Source organism: Brassica napus, chromosome C5 (assembly GCF_020379485.1).
Source record: "Brassica napus cultivar Da-Ae chromosome C5, Da-Ae, whole genome shotgun sequence".
NCBI lineage: Eukaryota > Viridiplantae > Streptophyta > Magnoliopsida > Brassicales > Brassicaceae > Brassica > Brassica napus.
Window position 1 is genome coordinate 2016195 of NC_063448.1, and position 21167 is coordinate 2037361.

General features: G+C 34.7%; 2 protein-coding genes and 1 long non-coding RNA gene across 6 annotated transcripts; 2 read left to right on the forward strand and 1 right to left on the reverse strand.

The window, feature by feature from the left end:
- The first annotated feature begins 5224 nt into the window (after positions 1-5224).
- Positions 5225-7339, forward strand: LOC106397265. Of its 3 annotated transcripts, none has more exons than XR_007323676.1 (6): positions 5225-5671; positions 5794-5856; positions 5940-6089; positions 6206-6372; positions 6461-6547; positions 6674-7339. It is a non-coding gene; the product is annotated as an uncharacterized LOC106397265 (long non-coding RNA). The 3 variants fall into 3 exon arrangements; XR_001279665.3 differs by having other exon boundaries at positions 5228-5671; positions 6200-6372; XR_001279664.3 differs by having other exon boundaries at positions 5229-5671; positions 6200-6372; positions 6461-7339.
- An 808-nt stretch (positions 7340-8147) lies between these two features.
- Positions 8148-13690, reverse strand: LOC106397725 (SNF2 domain-containing protein CLASSY 3-like). 2 transcript variants are annotated; one of them, XM_048757795.1, is made up of 4 exons: positions 13408-13690; positions 10574-13335; positions 10349-10498; positions 8148-10262 (listed from the first exon to the last, which is right to left on the reverse strand). In XM_048757795.1, exons 2-4 carry the CDS (start codon positions 13307-13309, stop codon positions 8337-8339), a joined length of 4812 nt encoding a protein of 1603 aa, XP_048613752.1. In that variant the 5' UTR covers positions 13310-13335; positions 13408-13690; the 3' UTR covers positions 8148-8336. The 2 variants fall into 2 exon arrangements, with proteins under 2 accessions (XP_048613752.1, XP_022559092.2); XM_022703371.2 differs by having other exon boundaries at positions 13433-13689.
- A 3225-nt stretch (positions 13691-16915) lies between these two features.
- On the forward strand, positions 16916-21077 carry LOC106401384 (synaptotagmin-5). The gene is made up of 13 exons (XM_013841892.3): positions 16916-17135; positions 17222-17326; positions 17454-17504; positions 17597-17717; positions 18046-18167; positions 18476-18577; positions 18793-18867; positions 19163-19242; positions 19456-19606; positions 19692-19922; positions 20034-20309; positions 20402-20515; positions 20656-21077. Exons 1-13 carry the CDS (start codon positions 17031-17033, stop codon positions 20800-20802), a joined length of 1680 nt encoding a protein of 559 aa, XP_013697346.1. The 5' UTR covers positions 16916-17030; the 3' UTR covers positions 20803-21077.
- The last annotated feature ends 90 nt before the right edge of the window (positions 21078-21167 follow it).

Sequence of the window (21167 nt, forward strand, 5' to 3'; positions counted from 1 at the left end):
TGGGTCACATAGCATTTTCAGGAAAAAATGAGTTTGGATAATGTTTGCAAATTTTCCTCGTATTTACAATTACTCTAAACTAAGGGGTAAACTAAGTTTCCTAAACCAGAAACACTGTTTTACACAAATTTTCTGCTTTTTTTTTAACACATACAAATTTTCTGCTTATATATCAAATTGTTTTGTTCAAAGCAAGGTAGATATGTAACTTTGTTGAAAATTGATTATTTACAAGCATGGATGTTGATGGACGATTATGATAAGGTAGTTTTGTAGTTTCATAGTTGTTGATAAATCTATACTATATAAAAGTTGAGGCTATAAGCCATCGAGAGCGTCCACATAAGATTTAAACGACCAATCGTAGTATGACAAATTATTATTTAAGTTTACTATTTTTAAAAATGTTAATATTACCAAAAAATGTTTTCAAACTAAAATATAAATCAATATCGAATAAGGTAAATTTACAAAAATATAAATACTATATTAAGTTAACATAATGTTTAATATTTTTCGAAAATTAAAAAATAAATAACAAAAAGAATAATTAATTTAAAAATACAAGACTTTCAAACAAGTATAACTATATAAATCTAAATTTAAACTCATGATTTTCAAAGTTTAGGTTATATACTATTGAAAATATTCAAACTAGCATATACTATATATAAGTTGATATTATAAATCATTGAGAATATTCACATATTATTTTAAAGCACCAAAAATATACCAAATCGTTTTCAATTTGGTATTTCTAAAAATGTTAATATTGGCTATAAGCCATCGAGAGCGTCCATATAGGATTTAAACGACCAATCGTAGTATGACAAATTATTATTTAAGTTTACTATTTTTAAAAATGTTAATATTACCAAAAAAATGTTTATTTCAAACTAAAATATAAATCAATATCGAATAAGGTAAATTTACAAAAATATAAATACTATATTAAGTTAACATAATGTTTAATATTTTTTGAAAATTAAAAAATAAATAACGAAAAGAATAATTAATTTAAAAATACAAGACTTTCAAACAAGTATAACTATATAAATCTAAATTTAAACTCATGATTTTCAAAGTTTAGGTTATATACTATTGAAAATATTCAAACTAACATATACTATATATAAGTTGATATTATAAATCATTGAGAATGTTCACATATTATTTTAAAACACCAAAAATATACCAAATTGTTTTTCAATTTGGTATTTCTAAAAATGTTAATATTACGAATTTTTTATTTCAAAATAAAATATAAATAATTATCAAATAAGTTAAACTTACAAAGTTAAAAACATCATGTACAAATCTATACTATATAAAATAAAGTTTCGAAAATTAACATAAAAAATAACAAACAAATATAATAGTTAATTTAAAAATGCAATACTTTCAAACAATTATAACTATATAAATCTAAAACACATGATTTACACAATTTAGGTTATATACTGCTGAAAATATTCAACAAAAATATGTACTATATGTAATTTTATGCAATAAATCATTGAGAATATCCACATATTATTTTAAAGCACCAAAATATGTCAAATTACCATTTTAATTATTATTTTAAAAATTTCAAGATTTTCAAAAAATGTTTATTTCAAAATAAAAAGGAAACTACTATTCAATTTAGTGAAAATGCAAAATTATTAAATGAATCAATTTGATATATAAAGTAAACCTTTGAAAGGCCAACATAAAATCAACTAACAAAACAAATCTTAAAGAATACAAGATTTTAAAATAATAAAAACAATATGAATCTGAAGCACTTTTCATTACATATGAATCTAACAAAATATGATTTCAAAATGGAAGCTATTTCTTTCAAAAAAATATCAATAATAAATTTTGTAAGCGAAATTGCCAAATAACTAAAAGAATTAGTTTATTATAAGAAATAAATGTTTGGAAGATCAACATAAAATTAAGTAACAAAAATAATCTTAAAAAATATAAGGATTTCAAATAATAAAGACAATGTAAATCTAAATCACTTTTTCATTACATATGAATCTAAATAACATATGATTTCAAACTTGAGGATATATATTATTTAAGTGTTCACATAGAATTTAAAAATATTATTATAATAATATAAAAGTCAGCATCTTAATTTGATAAAGTAAATTAAAATATTATTAAAGATAATTAACTTGATATATAAAATAATTATATATTTGAAATTAAACAAAAAATTAACAAAAATAAAAATATTCAAAAAGAAACAAAGTTTTAAAAAACATATTTATAAATAATCACGTATGTAAAAATAAATTAAAATCAGCACAAAACTATAAAAAGATAAATTAAAATTTGTAAAACTTATCTTTAAAGTTAGATTGATATTTGTAGCTAATTATTGAAAACTTAATATAATAAGAGATTGTTCACGTACCTTATAGGAATTGGTACTGATCGCATATTATTACTAAAAATATAATTATGTATGTAACCTTTAATATGATATGGACTATATGCTTTAAAAAAACAGAAATAACTGAAAATATTCACAAATAACATATACTATATATAATTTGATGCCGTAAATTATTGAGAATATCCATATATTATCTTGAAGCACCAAGAAAAATATGTTAATCACCATTTTATATATTACTTATAGAACTTTCAAAAATTGTTTCTTTCATAATCAATGTAAAATTTAGAAAAAGCCAAAATCATTAAAGAAATCATTTTGATATATAAACTAAATATTTGGAAGAATAACATAAATTTTACGTACAAAATATAATATTAAAAATAAAAGAATTTGAAATAATAAAGAAAATATGAATCTAAAGCACATATGATTTTAAAATTGAGGCTATATGTTATTTAAAGTGGTCACATAGAAGCTAAAATTATTATTAATAATTTGTATTTTCAAAATGTTAATTTGATATTTTTAAATATAAAATTTCAGATATTTTATTTCTCTCAAAATAAAATTAAATAAGTTTAAATTTTTTTGCCAGAAATAATTAACTTTATTTTTAAACTAAATATTTGAAAATTAAAAATAAAATTTCATCGAACAAAAATAACATTTTAAAAAAGAAATCAACATAAAAAAATGTTCTAATAATCATGTATGTAAAAGTAAAATAAAAATAAATACAAAATTACAAAAATGATAAATTAACTAATGTATTAATTATCTTAAAAATTAGATTGGTATTTATACTAAATTCTTGAAAACTTAACATAAAAAAAGTTTAACAAGAAAACAACAAATTATGTCCACAGCCAATATTACGATAAGAGCTATATACTATTAAAAATATTCATATATAAATGAAAATACGAAAAATATTCCAAATCAGTATCATTGTTTAATATTTTTATAAATCTTAATATTTCTAGAGTAAATCTATAAATTAATTTCAAAATATGAACTAAAATTAACTAACTTGATATATATGCTAACTATCTTAAAACATAACACTAAAATTTATTTAAAAAATTCATTAAGTATGTCAAAACATAAAATAGCATATACATAAAAATAAAATATATAATTAATATTAAAATAATTAACCTTATCAAATAAGTAAAAAATAAAATTTTAGTATTTTTAATATTGGTGTTAGCTACAAAATCATCTAATTTTATAATAGATTATAAAAGGTTCTTAAAAACATTGGTCAATTTTTGTTTCTTTCTTACCGGGCCAATTCAGTTTTGGCTTATAATAAGCTTACAAAGTTCTATTAAAAATAAAATGTGGTAAGAATAATCCACAATTAATACACATATTGTTGATTAAACAGTTTGTTTATATGCTTTTGAATTGCCTTTTATCAATTAAATAAATTAACATAGTTATTTACTCATCAACAATTAGATTTTAATAAATTTTGAGACAATTGTTTTTAAAAAGTCATAATCCAAATATTCATTTAACTAACCAAACATGTTTTTATGAAACATACCTAAATTTTTTTATTATCTAAAATATTTTTTTTTTAAATTAGGTCACTAATAATAGTAAATCGAAGTACATGGTAACCCTTTTCCGAGAAAAGTAACTTCTCAATCGGGGAAAACATTTTGTGAACCGCTAAAACATCATAATCCCACCACTAATTTATATTGTAACTATAGCAAGTAGGAGATATATTTAATTTTTTAGATTTTTATTTTTTATTTTAATAAATAAAATATTACTTAATATTAGCTTAAATTTTATATATATATATATATATATATATATATATATATTCTCCTTTTCTTATATCTAACAAACAGATAGTTACTATTATTTAAATTTCATCAAACTATTTATTATGATTTAGACCTAAATATACATATAAAACTATTAGATATGCATTTAAAAGAATTAAATAAGAGTATTTTAAATACAAATATGCATAAAATAAGTATATAATAATACATTCATTCTAAAAATTTGGTAAATACAAAAAAGTTAGATATATTGCATAAGGATTAATCTTTTATGTCATTCAAATAGAAATACATATAAAATTATAATAAAATATTTATAACAGTGTTGTATTAGTTAATAAGCATGGAACAATCTATATGACGCTTTTAATTTTTTTTATTAAGAAACAATATACACATGTTTATAAATACATTTATACATTTACGTATACAAACAAACTGATATCTAAATATTAGTTATTTAAATGATAAAATTGTATAAAAACTTAACTATGAAAAATAATAAAGCACACTTTAAATAAATTTCATAGAAAATTTTATATAAAACAATTTTCTATTATATTATCTTAATATTATTAAAAAATAAAACTAATTATTAATAAAGTATTCATAGTAGTGTATAGTATAGTATAATCTATGTGATATTAAAATTATGTACTTATAAGAAACTATAAATACTTTAGTAACAATAATTTTACTTTTATAATACAAACAAATAAATAGCTAAGTTCAAATATAACAATTTATAAAAAAAATGTAAATAGGAAATCAAATAATATTTTAATAATATTAATAAAAATATTTTTTACGAAATTCATCTTTTTCTTAAAAAATATTACAAAATTAAATTAAATTATTAAAGGAGACTCGTGCGTAGCGCGAGTAAAAAATCTAGTCATATATATAATGAGCCACTTTTGTCTCTGCTAAAGCTGTCCACCTATGCATTTCATAAAGACAGTGGGCTCCATTTAATATCCGGTTTACTATGTCCGATTGAATAATGAGTTTGGTCTGATAAAATAGTTAAACTTCGCGTTTTAAGCATCACACGCTTAGGGCTTCCACGCTATCGTCTCTTCCAAAACTTTACCTCGCTGTCTCCGGCTTTTGTAGCCTCATCTCTTCGCCTACAGTTTTGTTATCTCTTCACCTTCCCTATTGTTCAATGTTTATGTCTTAATTCTCCATAATTTTTAGTAGCATTGGATCCAGATTCCATATCGACAAATTCGTTTCATTCATCTCAAATCTATAAATATGATTGGGTTGAGAGTGCGATGGATGTTCATCACCTCTATCAGTTTATCAATTTTTAAAGCATAGAAAGATCCTCAAAAAATTCTTCCTCCGGTGCTGTTGTTTCACACTCCACGTTTGACGCTCTCTGGATCCGAAAATTTGGCCAGTTTATTGTTGCCCGTCTGCTTTGTTTTCAAAGGCAATGGATCTCGAGGACCTATGAATGGTAAGAACTAAGAACGATCAACTGGACTAACTAATGAGAGTATATTCTCAATTAAATTGAAGTTCATGTCATATGTCGTGTATGAATGTTGCTTGCAATTGGTCGACATGTTACTCTCTCAGGTTCAGGGTTTCGATTCAGTCCCATCATGTGGGATTAGTTTGCTTGCTCTTCTTCCTCTTCTGGTACATATCTCGTGCACTCCAGTTCTCCATTGCGATCATTTCTCCATCTTGACTAATGCGATCACATTGAATATGTTGATTAGGAAAGGGATACCATCGAAATTTAGGTAAAAAGGTCTGGCTTTCTCTTCCTGATCCTGCCAAGAAAAAAGTCCATCTTCCTAGAGAGTTATTACAGTGATTTGAGCAATACTGTGATTGGAAGACCACAAGCAACACTGCAGATTGATCATGTGAGTTTGATCTTATCCAAATTCTCAATTTTTTTTGTTCTTCAGGGAAACTGATGTATTTTATTTGCATTTAATTTTCTACATTATGTTACACGCCCATTATTAACCAGAAACAGCATACCGGCGTTGAAGGTCCAAACCTTCCTCTGTGCCTTGAGGACTCCATTGTTAGTTAACCTTTGAATCAAAATAAGTGCAGCGGCTACAATGCACATGCCCTGAGAAGGCTCAAACTACAATGAAGTCTCTATTCAACAGTCTGCTCTTTTCTGATAGTCTTAAGGTAATATTCAAAAATCTTGAAACTGAGTAATCTTCACAAGTCTTGTGACTGATCAATGCTAAATTCCTTCCATGTTTCAACGAATCAGTAAGAGTATCAACAAGAAGAGGTTTATTAGTATGACATCTTTGTTTTACATGATCTGAAGAATCTAAGAACACAGCTGTATTCAGCAGTTAAGTACTTCGAACTATCCTACACAAACAATTGAAACACATGCACAATCATCAGTGAAACTTTATTCCTCTTAATTGCTATTAGACTTTTTATTTATTTGTAAAGCTTATACGTGTGTATGCAGAGTCGTGGAGACACAAAACGATTATGCGATAAAGGCTCTGGTAAATACAGTTGACCATTTGGGCTCTGTTACATACAAAGTCACTGAATTTGTTGATGAAAAGGTTGATCAAGTAGCTGGAACCTGCTATGAGTAGCTTGCATCGAACAGGTATATAGATATCAACAAACTGGCCTTTTTCTAATCCTCCTGCTTCTAGCTGGTAATCAATATGTATTCCACATGACCGAGGTTGTCTCATCTTACCTTTAACTTGATTTAACAGTGTTAATAGCAATAAAACCTTGACCGTATTTTTTCTTATATGAACCCGAGGCTGAAAAGGCTCTAGGGGGAGATCTCTAACCAGAACAAGCACCATCATCTGCCAGCGAGACTGGGGGGATTCTCCCAGCAACGCCAAGGAAGTTGATGAAGAGAATCAGCCAAGCTTGGTTGAGAAAGACAAGAGTTGCAAGCGCCTCCTTGAGTGATTGGTACAAGTCCAGCAAACCGTCAATCCCACTTAACTTTCCTGCGCTTTCACTTTTTTAAATTGCTATGTTTTTCAATTTTTGAGTTTTCTTATTGTTTTTAAATTTCTACAAACTATCACCCACTAAGTTAGTATTTAGTTTTGATTAAATTATGGGGAACGTTAACGAGTATTAGAATTTATGGTGTCCACTTATGCACTTCATTTTATCATGCAGTACAAATGCTTACGTGTCATAACTTTGACAACACATCAACCTCAATGAAAAAAACACTGGTAGGGTCACTTACAAATATGGGATATTAACACAAAAATATTGAAAGGATTTGTATAAATGTAATGGCCACCGTAGTTGGAGTTAAAGTTTAATAGGCACTACGATTTAACGTTGCCTTCAACAGCTATATTGTAGAAGAAATCATGATCAATCATCATCTTCACCAAGCTAATACATTCATGTTCAAATACTATGGAAGCAAAACCTCTGAAATATAATAGTTATACCACAGCAAGTAATGCAAGTGCTTCAGCCTCCAATGCAGAAGATGTCATCCCCAAACACAAACTGTCCCAAAAAATAGCATCACCATTGGAATTACGAGCCGTCCATCCTGCTTTGACGAGATCCTCGACAACAGTTCCTATAACATTTTCAAAGTACGATACATCTAATTGTCGATATCCTCGCACTTGCGCGGAGCTCCGCCCCTAGTAGACATAACCGCATAAAAACCCGTTGGTCGGTAAAACTAAGAGTGCCAATTTTCAATACAGACCAATGTTTCTCCTACGTGCCGGTTTGATTAACCGATCCAGTTCCATCCTAACTCTGCAACACAAAACATTTTGCCATATAACCCAAAGTTCATAGCAGACAAGGCCAAGCCAAACATATATAAGCCTTACAAGAGGTCCATCAATATATGTGATCATTGCTCAGTTGTCTAGAGAGACTCGTGAGGTCCATCTTTTTTTTTACCTGTACAGTTCATTCCATCGTTTCCAATAAAACTCTTTGCAACATATATAACATAAAACCTGATTACTCACAGTTCATAGCAGACAACACAAGTGCAAACAAAAGCCAAGTTTGTTTCTCTCTGAGAATGGAGATACTCAGATAACAATCCCACAAAGACATACATTAATAAGTCTTACAAGATTAAATAGAATATAAGGAAGAGAGAGTCATGGCATGAGTATGCTGAAGCCTTCAACTAAGTCAGCTTCCTTTGGTTGAACAATGAGATTATCAAACATATCCCCAAGGTTCAGATGCTTCACCATAGTGTCCAACACTTTATCCTCAGTCACAGCTTCAGCAATCTTCTCTTTCCCCTTATCAGGCCTCGAAGAACACGCAAACACCAGCTCCGAGATCCTATCCTTCTGCGCTTGCTTACAATACTTAGTCCCCTCAGGAGTTCCTTTAGCAACCAAATGATACGTGTAAACAATCCTCTTCTGTCCGATTCTATAAGCACGGCTTATAGCTTGTCTCTCCACCGCAGGGTTCCACACAACATCTAGTAGTATCACCCTCGACGCTCCCACAAGATTGATCCCTTCAGAGCACGCTTTCGTCGAAGCTAACAACACTTTGGCCTTGGACTTGGGATCGTTGAACTCGTTGATCAGGGTTTGTCTCTGCTTCTGCTCGAGCTTCCCGTGCATGTACAACACCTCTTCCCCTTCGGTCCATTTAAACCAGTTCACCAAATGCTTCATTATCAGCTTCAGAGGGTCAATGTACTGGCTGAACACAAGCACTTTCTCCTTGATCACAACGCACAGCTTGATGAACTCCATGAGGAACCTTGTCTTCACGCTTTGGTTTGGATCAAGCCTCACCTTCTTCAACTGCGCAAGCAAGGCTTCATCAATAGTCAAACTCTCTTTCCCGGTGAGTTTGCAGTGAGAGACGAGAGAAGGATGAACCGAGACCAGAGATAGCTTGTGTTCAGTCTCGAACACATTCTTGGTCTTCTGGTTGTGTGTGACTTCAATTGATTCAAGAACTCTCCTCTGGAGATCAGGAGGGTTTAACACCACAACACACTCTCTCAAACCGGGGAGGCTCTTCTGAAGAATGCTTCCTTTGTGAACATGCACAAAGGGAAGCATCACAGCCTTAAGCTCCTCTATCCCACGGTTGTTGATTTTATCCCCCAAAGCTTTTTTCCCTCTCTTGGTTACTGTCATCCCACTCTTCTTGAGCGTGGACGTGAGCCTCTCTAGGTACTTAGGCCTCGCAAGGCCCAAGACGTTCCCAAGCTCCAAGAAGTTGTTCTGGAAAGGCGTCCCAGAGAGCAAGATCCGTTTCTGTGTCTCTACCTTGGACAGTGTCTTCCATATACAGCTTCTCTGGTTCCTAGGGGTATGCGCCTCGTCAAGAACAAGCAGTCCAGGTACATCCATGAGTATCTCTCTGATATCTTCCAGCTCCTTGTCTGGTTTCCCTTTTGTCTTTTTGTCCTCGTCTTTAACTCCTGCAAGCTTCTCGTAGAGGTTGTAACTGATCCCAAGTATGCTCTTGGATTTTATCCAAGAGTATATCTTCACCATCCTTATCTCATTATTGCTTCTAGCGCTTGAGTTCTTCTGCATCAGGAGCTTGGAAGCAGCTGAGTTCTCTCTCCCAGTGAACTCCAAGCTGCTGAGATTGTGAAAGGGAATGCTTATGTTCCATTTCTTGAACTCTTCAGCCCATGTGAGAAGCAGGCTTGCAGGAGCGATGATCACTGGTTTGCAATTAGGGAAGCACTCCAAGTAAGACTGAAGGAAGATGATGGTGAGGCGAGTCTTCCCTGTCCCTGGAGCGTGTGACATGATGCATCCTCCAGTTTCTTCACTGTTCTCAAAGTCCTGAAGCTCGTTCAGCATAATGGTACCAGCCAAGTTCCTCCAGATGAACTCAAAACCTTCTTGCTGGTGTGGGTACATCTGAGATTTAACGCCTGGGATCTTATCCCAAACAGTCCCTTGAGTAGATTCAGATCTTTTCTTTAAATTGTTATTGCTGTTAGCTTCAAACTCAAGGTTCCCAATGAAGTTGCTGTTTTCTTCCTCTTCTGATCTGTCATTCTTCCTCCTTCCACTTGTGTTCCTCTCTCCCTACATGAAAGAAAGAGTTACCATCACACATCAAAACGTTTTTAGTTAAAACTTTTTAATCATTTTGAGAAGATATATAAACTGACCCATTCAGATACATCTAGTCCTCTGATCTCTCTCAACACAAAGCAGCAGTGTATGCACTTCAAACCGATCTCAAGATCTAGACAAAGTTCGTGATTCCCTTTTACACAAGCTGCTCCTGGACTATCATCAGCTGATATCTCTTTCTCAATCTGCAAAAAAAAGGGTTCAAAGTTAGAGTTACTGCTGTTCTAAAACAAAATGAGTTTTAAGAAAAAGGAACTTGCCTCTGAATGAAGCTGGAGATCGACTTCGTTTGCATTAGTGTAAAACGCCACCTCTTCCCACATCTTATCTTCTTCTATCTGCGCCTCGGAAACCACCGGTGGTGCAGGCTCCACCATGCCAAACATCTCCACCAGTGGTGGTGGCCTGATGATTAGCAAGCCGTCGTCATCGTATTTTCTTTCATCTTGTTCTTCAGGTTGCTCTACTTCAGGTGAAGAAACAAGTATGTCATCTTCTTCTTCTTCCCCTAACCGATCATTCTCCCTGACAGAGTTCACAAGAAGCCTGAAGAGATCAACTTCTTTACGGCTCCCATCCAGCATTCTCCACCCGGAGTTGTTGTTGTTAGACTTGGCTGCCTCTTTCTCTTTAAGTGAAGGCTCAGATTCATATCCAGATTCATCTCCAGAGCTGATGGAAGAAGCAGACTCGTTATCCACTGGCTCATTCACCAAAGCAGGCGTGGATAATCCTTCTGCAGCTGTAACAGGCACACTTGTCTTCAGTGAAAACTGTCTTGACGGCATTTCAGGAGCTTGGATCTCTTTTGCTTTCACAGTTTCAGGTCTTGATGTGGACAGTCTTGCAGGTGTTATGACTTCTTTTGGATTCTCAGTTTCAGGTATGGATGTGGAGGGCCTCTCAGGCGGAACATAATCATTTTTGTTCAGATCATCATCATCAGCATCTTCTTCACCTCTTGTGATAGCATGTGGTCTGAAGCAACAGCTGTCTGAATCAAAGATTCCTGTATTCTCTTTGCTACAGTGAACACAAGTGAACACCACATTGCTATGCTCCTTTGTTACTCTTTCAACTTCTTTATGTTGTTGTTCTTCTTCTGGACAGTGGAACTTCTGAATCCTCCTGTCCTCATTTCTAGGCTTGTCTTGAAATCTATCTTCTTCTTCTTCTTGGAGGTTAAACTTCTGAAGAGTCTTGTCCTCATTCCTAGGCTTGGTTTGAAATCTATCTTCTTCTTCTTCTGGACGGTTAACCTTTTGGATCCTTTTGAACTCTTTTACAGGCTTGGCTTGGAATCTATCTTCTTCCTCTTCTTGACGGTTAACCTTCTGAAGCCTTTTGAACTCTTGTACAGGCTTGGCTTGGAATCTATCTTCTTCTTCTTCTTCTTGAAGGTTAAGCTTCTGAATCCTTTTGAACTCTTTTACAGGCTTGGCTTGAAACCTATCTTCTTCTTCTTCTTCTTCTGGATGGTTTAGTTTCCGAATCTTCAGTAACTGTTTTCTAGGCGTGATAGAGCAAGGACCAGCTCTTTTATACCTTCCCAAAGGCTTCCTTCTCACTTCAGATACTTTCCTGATTGGTGAACTGGCCTTTCTACAATCATCATCATCTGATTCTCCAACCACCTCCTTTGAACTGACTTCATCTTCACTTGAGGAGGAGGAGGAGGAGGAAGAGGAAGATAAAGATAAAGCTGAAGATGAAGAAGAAGAAGAAGATGATGAAGAAGAAGACAAAGACTCCACGGTTACATCATCTTTAGCGTTATTATTGGCTTCACTAGCTCCTTCTTCCTCGCTGCTTTCACTGGTGGAGTCTAAGACTCTGCTACACTCAGCAAAAGAAAGCTTCTTCTTGGCTGAATGTTTGGTTTCAGACTCAGAATCTGAAATGATCTCTATCTCAGCAGGAACTGGTTTTGCAGCTTCCACTCCTCTAACCTCAGAGGAACACTTGTCCTTTGTGTTCTCTTCTGACCCTGAGGAGCTTGTAACAGATTTGACCACATCAGAATCCAAACTCTCATTCCCCTTGTTACTTGACCCAGAGGAGCTAGGAACAGACTTGACCACATCCTCAACCAAAATGTCATCAGACAACTTTGGAACTGATTTGACCACATCCTCAACCAAAATGTCATCAGACAATTTCTCCTTAATACTTGACTCTGAGGAGCTTGCAGCTGATCTAATCACATCCATGATCTCATCACACAACTTCTGCTGAATGCTTGACTCAGAGGAGCAGCTAGGAACTGACTTGATCACATCCAAATCCGGAATCTCATCAGACAACTCTGGAACTGTCTTGATCACATCTAAGCCTAAAACCTCATCAGGCAAGCTTGGAGCTGATTTGACCATATCCAAATCAAGATTCTCATCAGTAACTGTTTTAGCCACATCCAAATCCAAAACCTCATCAGACAACAACTTATCCTTAATACTCAACCCTGAGGGGCCCGGAACTGATGTGTCTACTTCCTCAACCCTAACACTAAACAAACCCTCCTCCTCCTCCTCCTCCATGTTGTGTTCAGACTCGGTTCTTTTTACACCACCACCATCAGAGAAGTTGTTATCAGTTACCTCAGCAGGGAGATTGTTGTTGTAAGTCACTGTGACATCTACAAGGTCTGAGTCATGGTCCGTGTTGTAAGTCTCGGTGACATCTACAAGGTCGGAGTCATGGTCCTTGTGGTAAGTCTCGGTGATGTCTTCAATGTCAGAGTCATGGTCCTTTCTCCTTCTTCTTCTTCTTACGCTACCAGAGGACTTGCTTTGAGTTACATCGGCAGAGAGATTGTTGTTGTTGTGGTAAGTCTCGGTGATGTCTTCAAGGTCAGAATCATGGTCCCTTCTTCTTCTCTTCCGCTTTCGTTTCCGGCGAGAAGACACGCGAGCCTCTTCCTCTGCCGGTTTCCTCTTCTTCACTTCTTCAAGACGCTCTTTGTTCCTAAACTTGATTCTTGAACCAATCCAATCCATTTGAAAGCTGAGCAGGAGAAAGAGATCTGTTACAAAGAAAGAGATAGAAAGATTATGAATCTGAAGAACAAAAAGAGAAGAATCAAAGATAAACTAACCGTAAGAGAAAGAGTAAGTGCAAACCCTTAAGATGATGTTTTCACTGAAGAAACGTTAGACCATATCTTCAAACTGAGCTTCTTTCTAGATCTGTGGTTTCAAAAAACTTTTTGCTTTGTGGATGTGTCTGGGCTAGTGAACCAATGAGAGTGAAATAAGGTTTAAAATGGGCGTTTCCGTAAGAGAAATGGCTTTTGCTAGTTTTAGCAAGTGTGAGAGAGACATAGAGAGAGTGATGGGTGGGGAAAGAGAAGAAAAGGGCATGAAGAAAGCGTGATGACAAAGCCATAGCCCCTGCTATTTCAGTGAGGACTCATACCGCCAAAAGTTTGACCCAAGAAAACGTACCATTCTTCTTCTGTTCATTTTCTTACATTTTTCATTAAAGCAACTTCATTAGTCAGTTTCCATTTCTAGCATTGTTTTGTTAAAATAATAAAAAAACAAAATAATATTCGTATATTCTGATTTCTCACTGGTCAAAAAAAAAAAAAACTGGACAAAGTAATATGGAACGTCATTCGCTCTTCATTCTACAAGACAGAGAGATTCATTACAAGACAAAAAAAGTCTTGTACTAAAATGTCTTATCGCTTCTGCTTTTGTTGATTGTGATATTTCACTTGTATTTGCTTCTGAACCTATCCGGTTCAACCACCGGTCAATTGGCTTTTCTTTCTAAAGTAAAACTTATTTATGTAAATGAATGTTTTATTGCTTTTAATTTCCTAATAAAGGTTATATTGCTTTTAATTTTCTTTTCCCTCTTGTATTTGCTTCTAAATATATCCGGTTCAACCACCCGTTAATTTGTTTTTTTCTTTCTAAAATAAAACTTATTTCTTTAACAAAATGTATTTTTTTGGCTAATGTAACAAAATGTCTTACTGCTTTTAATTTTCTTTTCCACTTGTGTTTGCTTCTAAATATATCCGGTTCAATCACCAAGTAAACTTTCTTATGTAATAAAAATGTATTATTTCTTTAATTTAAATGTGATTTTCAACTTTTATTTGTTTCTAAGAGCATGTGCAATGGTGATACTGTCTCAATCTCAAGAGTCTTTAGGATTAGAATAATATTGTTTTTTTTTGAATTGTTAAGGATCATAATCAGAAATATGTGTGCAATGGTGATACTCGATTTGGAATCCTTAGGAATAAATAAATATTTTTTTTAAAAAAAAAGTGAAATTAAAATTTTTATTTATTATTCATGATTCAATAAAAAGATACAAGACTTATTAATATTCATCACCAAATTTGTTCCAAATATGCTCAATTAGATCCGTTTTCAAATGTTCATGTATACGAGGTGTTGTTCCCACCAGTTGCAGACAGTTGTTGTAGTAGTCGACAATCCTCTTCCAGAAGCGACCAACTTTCTGGTCATTGCTCACCACCGCATCCTTACTGGTGTTAAGCCAAGCACCAATAAGGATTTTGTCCTCCCTCGGGGACCATTTCCTCCTCTCCTTGGCACTAGTGTCGACAGCAGAGTTGAGAGGAGACTCGAGAACTGACTCATCAGGACCTTGGGTACCGAACCAATAAGGTTCGGGTGATTCAAGGTCCACTGTAGTCTAAGATTGACTAAAGCTGAGGTTTACATAACTAGTTTGCTTATCCATGTTTAGAGATTGCTCTGTGTTACTCTAATAGCAACACAGATAGTTAAATAGGCGAGATTAAACTAACAAACATTAAAAGCCAATTAAAACCGAGCAGTGAGGAAGGTAGAAAGCTAACTACTTGCATTAAACACCAATCATATCACGGTAACAGCCATTTAAAACAATCAAATCTATGGCGGTAGGAAGATAGAAACCAAACTAAATAGGTTCTATTTAACTAGCAATTACCACCAATGCAGAGAAACCAAACAACTAGCTTCTACTAAACTAGAACCAATTTATGAGGTATACAAATACAAATACAAATACACTACTATACGTTTATATTTATTAGAAAAGAGACTAGGCAGTTGTGGTATCGTACCTAAAGAGAGACTCGAGCTTCTCGACACTCTCGTTTACATCTTTGAAGCTCTTCATGCATAAACATTAGATCAAATTCTCATAAGTTTTACAAAATATCATGAAGAACAAACAAAAACTCAAGAGAGATACGTACCATTGACAAACATAAGCGCCAAACCTAGAAAAACCAATACGGAGACCATTACACAAACTTCCAATGCATAGCCATTTGTAGACTCTTTGTTCTTCTTGAGCTCACAGACGGTCTTCTGTAGCTTAAGCAGCTTCTGATCACACTCGAAACCTTGCTCCTTAAGCAGCCTGAGTTCTCTCTGAACCTCAAACACCTCCTCCGTGACTGCCACATCCCACCATTTCCATATGTGGCAGCCCCCATCATCTCTATTCTCGCACGTGTAGTACAACCTCCCTGGATCTTTTCGCGTGGAAGATGTTGCAATAGCAGCCTCACTGCCACAGTAACATCTCGTTGGGATGCCATCATCAGCCTCAGGTGGGTTGCGAACCGGCTCGCCAACAGAGAAACTACTCTGTCCTTCATCCGCGTAAAGAGCAGCCTCTGCTTCAAGAATGTACGTCATGTCGAACTCATCTGACGAAGACGACTGGCTGTACGAATAGTCTTGTCCCATGATTGGTTAAACCTGAAAGAAAACCAAGATTTTTAGTAACGAAGATGATATAAACAACAACAACCACAAATCTTTAGAAACGAGCACGGATTGAACAAACCGTAAGCAAACATGAATCACATATAAACCGTAAGCTAACACAAATAAGAACATCAAAGAAGATTGTAATTGAATGAGAATATCCGCAAATCGTTTCAAAACAAAATAGATTGAAAACCCTAAATCGAGTGAAAACCCCAAATCGATTGAAACCCTAATTTTAAAAGATAAATCGATTGAATCTTCACAACCTAACCCTAATTTGAGGAGAAGACAACAAAGAAAACAAAATCTCGACGCATAAATCTACAAAATCACCCTACGATTTACCTTCTTCTCGGGATGGATAGAATCGTCTTTGATATCGCCTTCACTCGAGACGTTTCTTTTTTCCTCGCCTTTGGTCGAAAATGAATAATTTTTTTTTGATACGTACGAATGACAAAGCCGACGGACGAACCAAAACGTGCCACGTCTCTAAGGATCAACTCCGTTAAATCCTTATTTACGGATTGATCCTTGGATTATTTCGGTTAAATAATATTTCTTTATTCCGATAACCATCGGATTAGGCGCTAAGGATGCATTAAGGATCAGCGTTGCGGCTGGTCTAAACATTCAACCACAAGTTTAATTATTTTTCTTTAAATAAAACTTGTTTATGTCAAATCTCACCCTTTCCCGTGTTTCAACTATACGACGTGTCGACCGTTAATTGGTGCGGAAGATAACTCAGCCTTTTCGTTTCCGTCCGTAGGATAATATGTTAATCTCAAATTAACTTAAGACTAGTCGTCTCTCACTAATAATCCCAATCTATAATTGAAAATAATTAAAATAAAATAAAGCCTACCCTTGTTTTTAAACATTTCTTAGAAAATAAAATAATAATAATAATCACTTTTAGTCTTAAATCGATTAAGTTCGCGAAGAAGCTGAATCGAGTAGAAGAATGGGATTCATAGTGGGCCTTGTGATCGGACTAATCGTCGGAATCACAATCATCATCGGCTTTGTCAAGGCCGAGAATTATCGATCCAAGCTTCGCTCTGAACTTGTGAGCCCCACCTCTTTAACCTTTTTGAAACGATTCGCTTTCCAGATTCGTTTCAGCTCCGATTCGATTTGTCTCTTTCCTCGTAGGCGAATACGGTGGCTGCTTTCGCGAGGATGACGGTGGAGGATTCGAGGAAGCTTTTGCCTGCTGAGTTTTATCCTTCCTGGGTCGTCTTCTCCGAGCGTCAGAAGTTAAGTTTCCTCAATTTCATTTTCTTTCGCAAAAGCTTCTTCCTTTTTGTGAATTGGTTGGAGAATAGATTGAGCCTGTTCATAGTGCTGATCCTAAGTTGCTTTTTGGCATTTTTGTTTACTTCAGTTGACGTGGCTGAACCATCACTTGACAAAGATCTGGCCTTATGTTGACGAGGTATGTCAGGATCATTGAGTGAGAAAGATGTAATCATTATATTGTTTCTGATGGAGTTTTTTTTTTTTTTTTTTTTATTCATTGGAGTTTAGGCAGCGTCGGAGCTTATAAAGGCATCCGTGGAGCCTGTTCTCGAGCAATATAGACCTGCCATTGTCGCCTCCTTGACATTTTCTAAGCTTACTCTCGGCACCGTGGCGCCTCAGTTTACAGGTTTGCTTTGTTCCTTCCTGTTTTGATATGTAAAGTGCAACTTGAATCATGTTGAATTGGCGCTTGTTTTTTAACTTGGTTTAGTGCAGTCCATCTTCTGGTTTCATTCCTAGTCAAGATTAATTTTTGTTTTCACGCGTCTCCACTTTGTAGCCTGTGTGTCTGTGATAGTAAGTGATTTCATGTATGCTAGTGAATAAACATATGAGAAGTGGATTTACTGGAAAATTAATTAGTAATTAGCAAAGGAGGTCCCATAATCTCAAAACTAATATTAAGATTTGCTTTGGAATTAATGAGTCTGCTTCTGCTCCTTGGTGTTCTTTAGGTGTTTCCATTGTCGAAGGTGATAAAAATGGTATGACCATGGAACTTGATATGAATTGGGATGGAAATCCAAACATAGTACTTGGCATCAAGACCTTAGTTGGTGTATCTCTTCCAGTTCAGGTACGGGACATGTGTTTTATGACTGCCTTCAGTTGCTTGTTTTTATATATTTGCTTGAGATCTAGTAAACAAACATTTTAAGCTTTAACGAAACGTTTTAGAGTCTGGGGATAAGTTAACTAAAGGGTAGCTACTGTGATTTTCTAGAAGTTCATCCTGGGAAATAATTTATGCGGAAGTAAATGACTTTGTAGTACTTGTTAGACTTTCTGACTTGCAAAACCTGTGAAGGAAATACTAATTTCTTATATGTGTGGTTTCAGGCTGATAAGCTGACTGCAACTGATGTTTTATTATCTGTTTTCTAGGTGAAAAATATTGGATTCACTGGTGTTTTCAGGCTGATTTTTAGGCCACTGGTTGATGAATTTCCTTGCTTTGGAGCTGTCAGTGTTTCTCTTAGAGAAAAGGTTGGTGCCCTCTGAAACTTTTGAAGCTGTCTCTGTAATTGACTAAGAGTTCATAACTGTTTTTGTTACTTTTCCTTAATGTTTTTGTGTCCTTGTCCATGCATGCCTGAGCATACTTGTTTGTGTGTTTGATATTAGAAAGTCATGTTGACACAAAATCGCCAGCTGGAAATGCGTCTGTCGTTTAGCTTAAAACATCCAATTCTTTATTGCAGAAAAAGTTGGACTTCACCCTTAAGGTCGTTGGAGGTGACATTTCAGCAATCCCTGGACTTTCTGATGCTATTGAGGTTTGGCCTACTGTTTTTTTTCTCTCCTGGTGTTGCCCACCAGTTATCACAATAGCATATTAGCATTCATTTGTTACTAAATGAACACATTTTCAACTAGTGCCAAGAACCTTTTTAAGACATGAACTTTGTTTGATTGATTTTTTTTGTAATCATAGTCTACATTCCTAGTTTTCTATTCCTTTTCCATCTTAGTTTCTTAACCAGCGCTCAATATGAGCAATGCTGTAATCTTTAAGATGCTCCTTTATGCACTGGGGCCTATGACGCTTACCAGTAAGTTGATATGCAACAGGAAACAATACGAGATGCCGTGGAAGATTCAATCACATGGCCTGTTCGGAAGGTCATACCGATTTTGCCTGGTGATTATAGGTACACCTCTGATTAAAAGACATGAAGTTGAACCGTTGACGTAATATATATATATTTTTTTATAGAGGGTTTAAGCCATGCTCAACTTATTTTTTTCCTTTTCAACTTACTTGCTGCTGTGGTATAGCACTATCTAGATGTCACTGCAAAATGAAGTTGTTTGCCTTTCTAGTTTCGGATTTCTGTTTACGCTATTCTGTGTTCCTTTCCCAGTGATCTAGAGCTAAAGCCTGTTGGAATGTTGGAGGTGAAGCTTGTTCAAGCGAAGAACTTGACCAACAAAGATCTAGTGGGAAAATCGGACCCCTTCGCTAAAATGTTTATACGCCCTTTGCGAGAGAAGACTCAAAGAAGCAAGACAATCGTAAGTAGTTCATTTGATTCTTTCTTTTTTCTTGCTTAACTTACTACAATGATTTGATTGATACTTATTCCATGTGTTCCATCAGAACAATGACCTGAATCCCATCTGGAATGAGCATTTTGAATTTGTTGTGGAAGACGCATCAACCCAACATTTGGTGGTTAGAGTATATGATGACGAGGGTGTACAGGCATCTGAGCTTCTTGGTTGTGCCCAAATCCGACTTTGTGAACTTGAACCTGGTAAAGTGAAAGACGTCTGGTTGAAGCTGGTCAAAGATTTAGAGATCCAAAGAGATAACAAGAACCGTGGAGAGGTTAGATAAGCTAATAAAAGCTCCTCATATATAATCGTCATAACCTATAAATCCTGTGATTATTTGTCATGGCTAATGATTACACGTCGTTATTGATTCACTCTAACTTAGGTTCACCTTGAGCTACTATATGTTCCTTTCGGTGCGGGAAACGGCGTAAATCCCTTCACATCTTCATCGATGACTTCCTTAGAAAAGGTGCTCAAGAATGATACAGCAGAAGAAGTGAATGCATCATCGCGTAAAAGAAAAGATGTCATCGTAAGAGGAGTGCTCTCTGTGACAGTGATATCTGCAGAAGAGATACCCATACAAGATCTGATGGGGAAAGCTGATCCATTTGTCGTTCTCTCCATGAAGAAATCAGGTGCTAAGAGCAAAACTCGGGTACGATCGCTTAATCTTAGCATCAAAGAGTTTATCCAAGTTATCAATGCTTCATCCTTAAAATCTAACTAATTGTAAGTTTGCTTCACCAGGTTGTCAATGACAGCTTAAACCCGGTTTGGAACCAGACTTTTGATTTTGTAGTTGAAGACGGGTTACACGATATGCTAGTTCTTGAAGTTTGGGACCATGACACCTTTGGAAAGGTAAAACCGAACCGACGCACACTTAAGTCTTACGTAACGACCTTGATTGCGCTGCCTCGCATCAGATGGATGTTTTTTTCTCGCTTGGTTTACTGTTATTGTGTTGACAAATAAACGTTGTGGCTTTACTTGACATGTAGGACTACATTGGGAGATGCATTTTGACCTTGACAAGGGTTATAATGGAAGAGGAATACACAGACTGGTTCGAGTTAGACGAATCCAAAGCGGGCAAGCTGCAGCTGCATCTCAAGTGGTTGGCTCAATCTATTTATCGCGACTCCTAAGTTTGTTTACTCAAACACACATATTTGGAGGATTCTCAACTTCAGATGTACATTGTGTCTAGTAGCCTCAAACGTATTTGTTCTGTCAAACAGAGATGAGTTTGTGCATGTAGCTGAGAAAGCTAGAGACATGGAAATGAGTTCCCCTGTTTTGTGAAAACCCTAGTCAATAATTTTGTTACTTGCTTTAAAAGGAAACAAGAAACATCCACTCGAGTATCATAAGAGTTTTGCTAATACCGGAAGCCATAAATAAATTATTTCCTACGTTTTAATAGAAGCTCATAAAAGTCTACACGTATATCTTAACAGGTTTCTGAATCTGTTGACACATCTTGACAAAACATTTTTGACAAGTTCTTGTA

Coding starts and splice junctions, on each gene's coding strand:
- LOC106397725 (XM_048757795.1), bottom strand. CDS start 13,309: ATGGATTGGATTGGTTCAAGAATCAAGTTTAGGAACAAAGAGCGTCTT. Junction 10,499..10,573: donor ATCTCCAGCTTCATTCAGAG/GCAAGTTCCTTT, acceptor TTTTTTTTGCAG/ATTGAGAAAGAGATATCAGC. Junction 10,263..10,348: donor GACTAGATGTATCTGAATGG/GTCAGTTTATAT, acceptor TCTTTCATGTAG/GGAGAGAGGAACACAAGTGG.
- LOC106401384 (XM_013841892.3), top strand. CDS start 17,031: ATGGGATTCATAGTGGGCCTTGTGATCGGACTAATCGTCGGAATCACA. Junction 17,718..18,045: donor CGTGGCGCCTCAGTTTACAG/GTTTGCTTTGTT, acceptor GGTGTTCTTTAG/GTGTTTCCATTGTCGAAGGT. Junction 19,607..19,691: donor CTCAAAGAAGCAAGACAATC/GTAAGTAGTTCA, acceptor GTGTTCCATCAG/AACAATGACCTGAATCCCAT.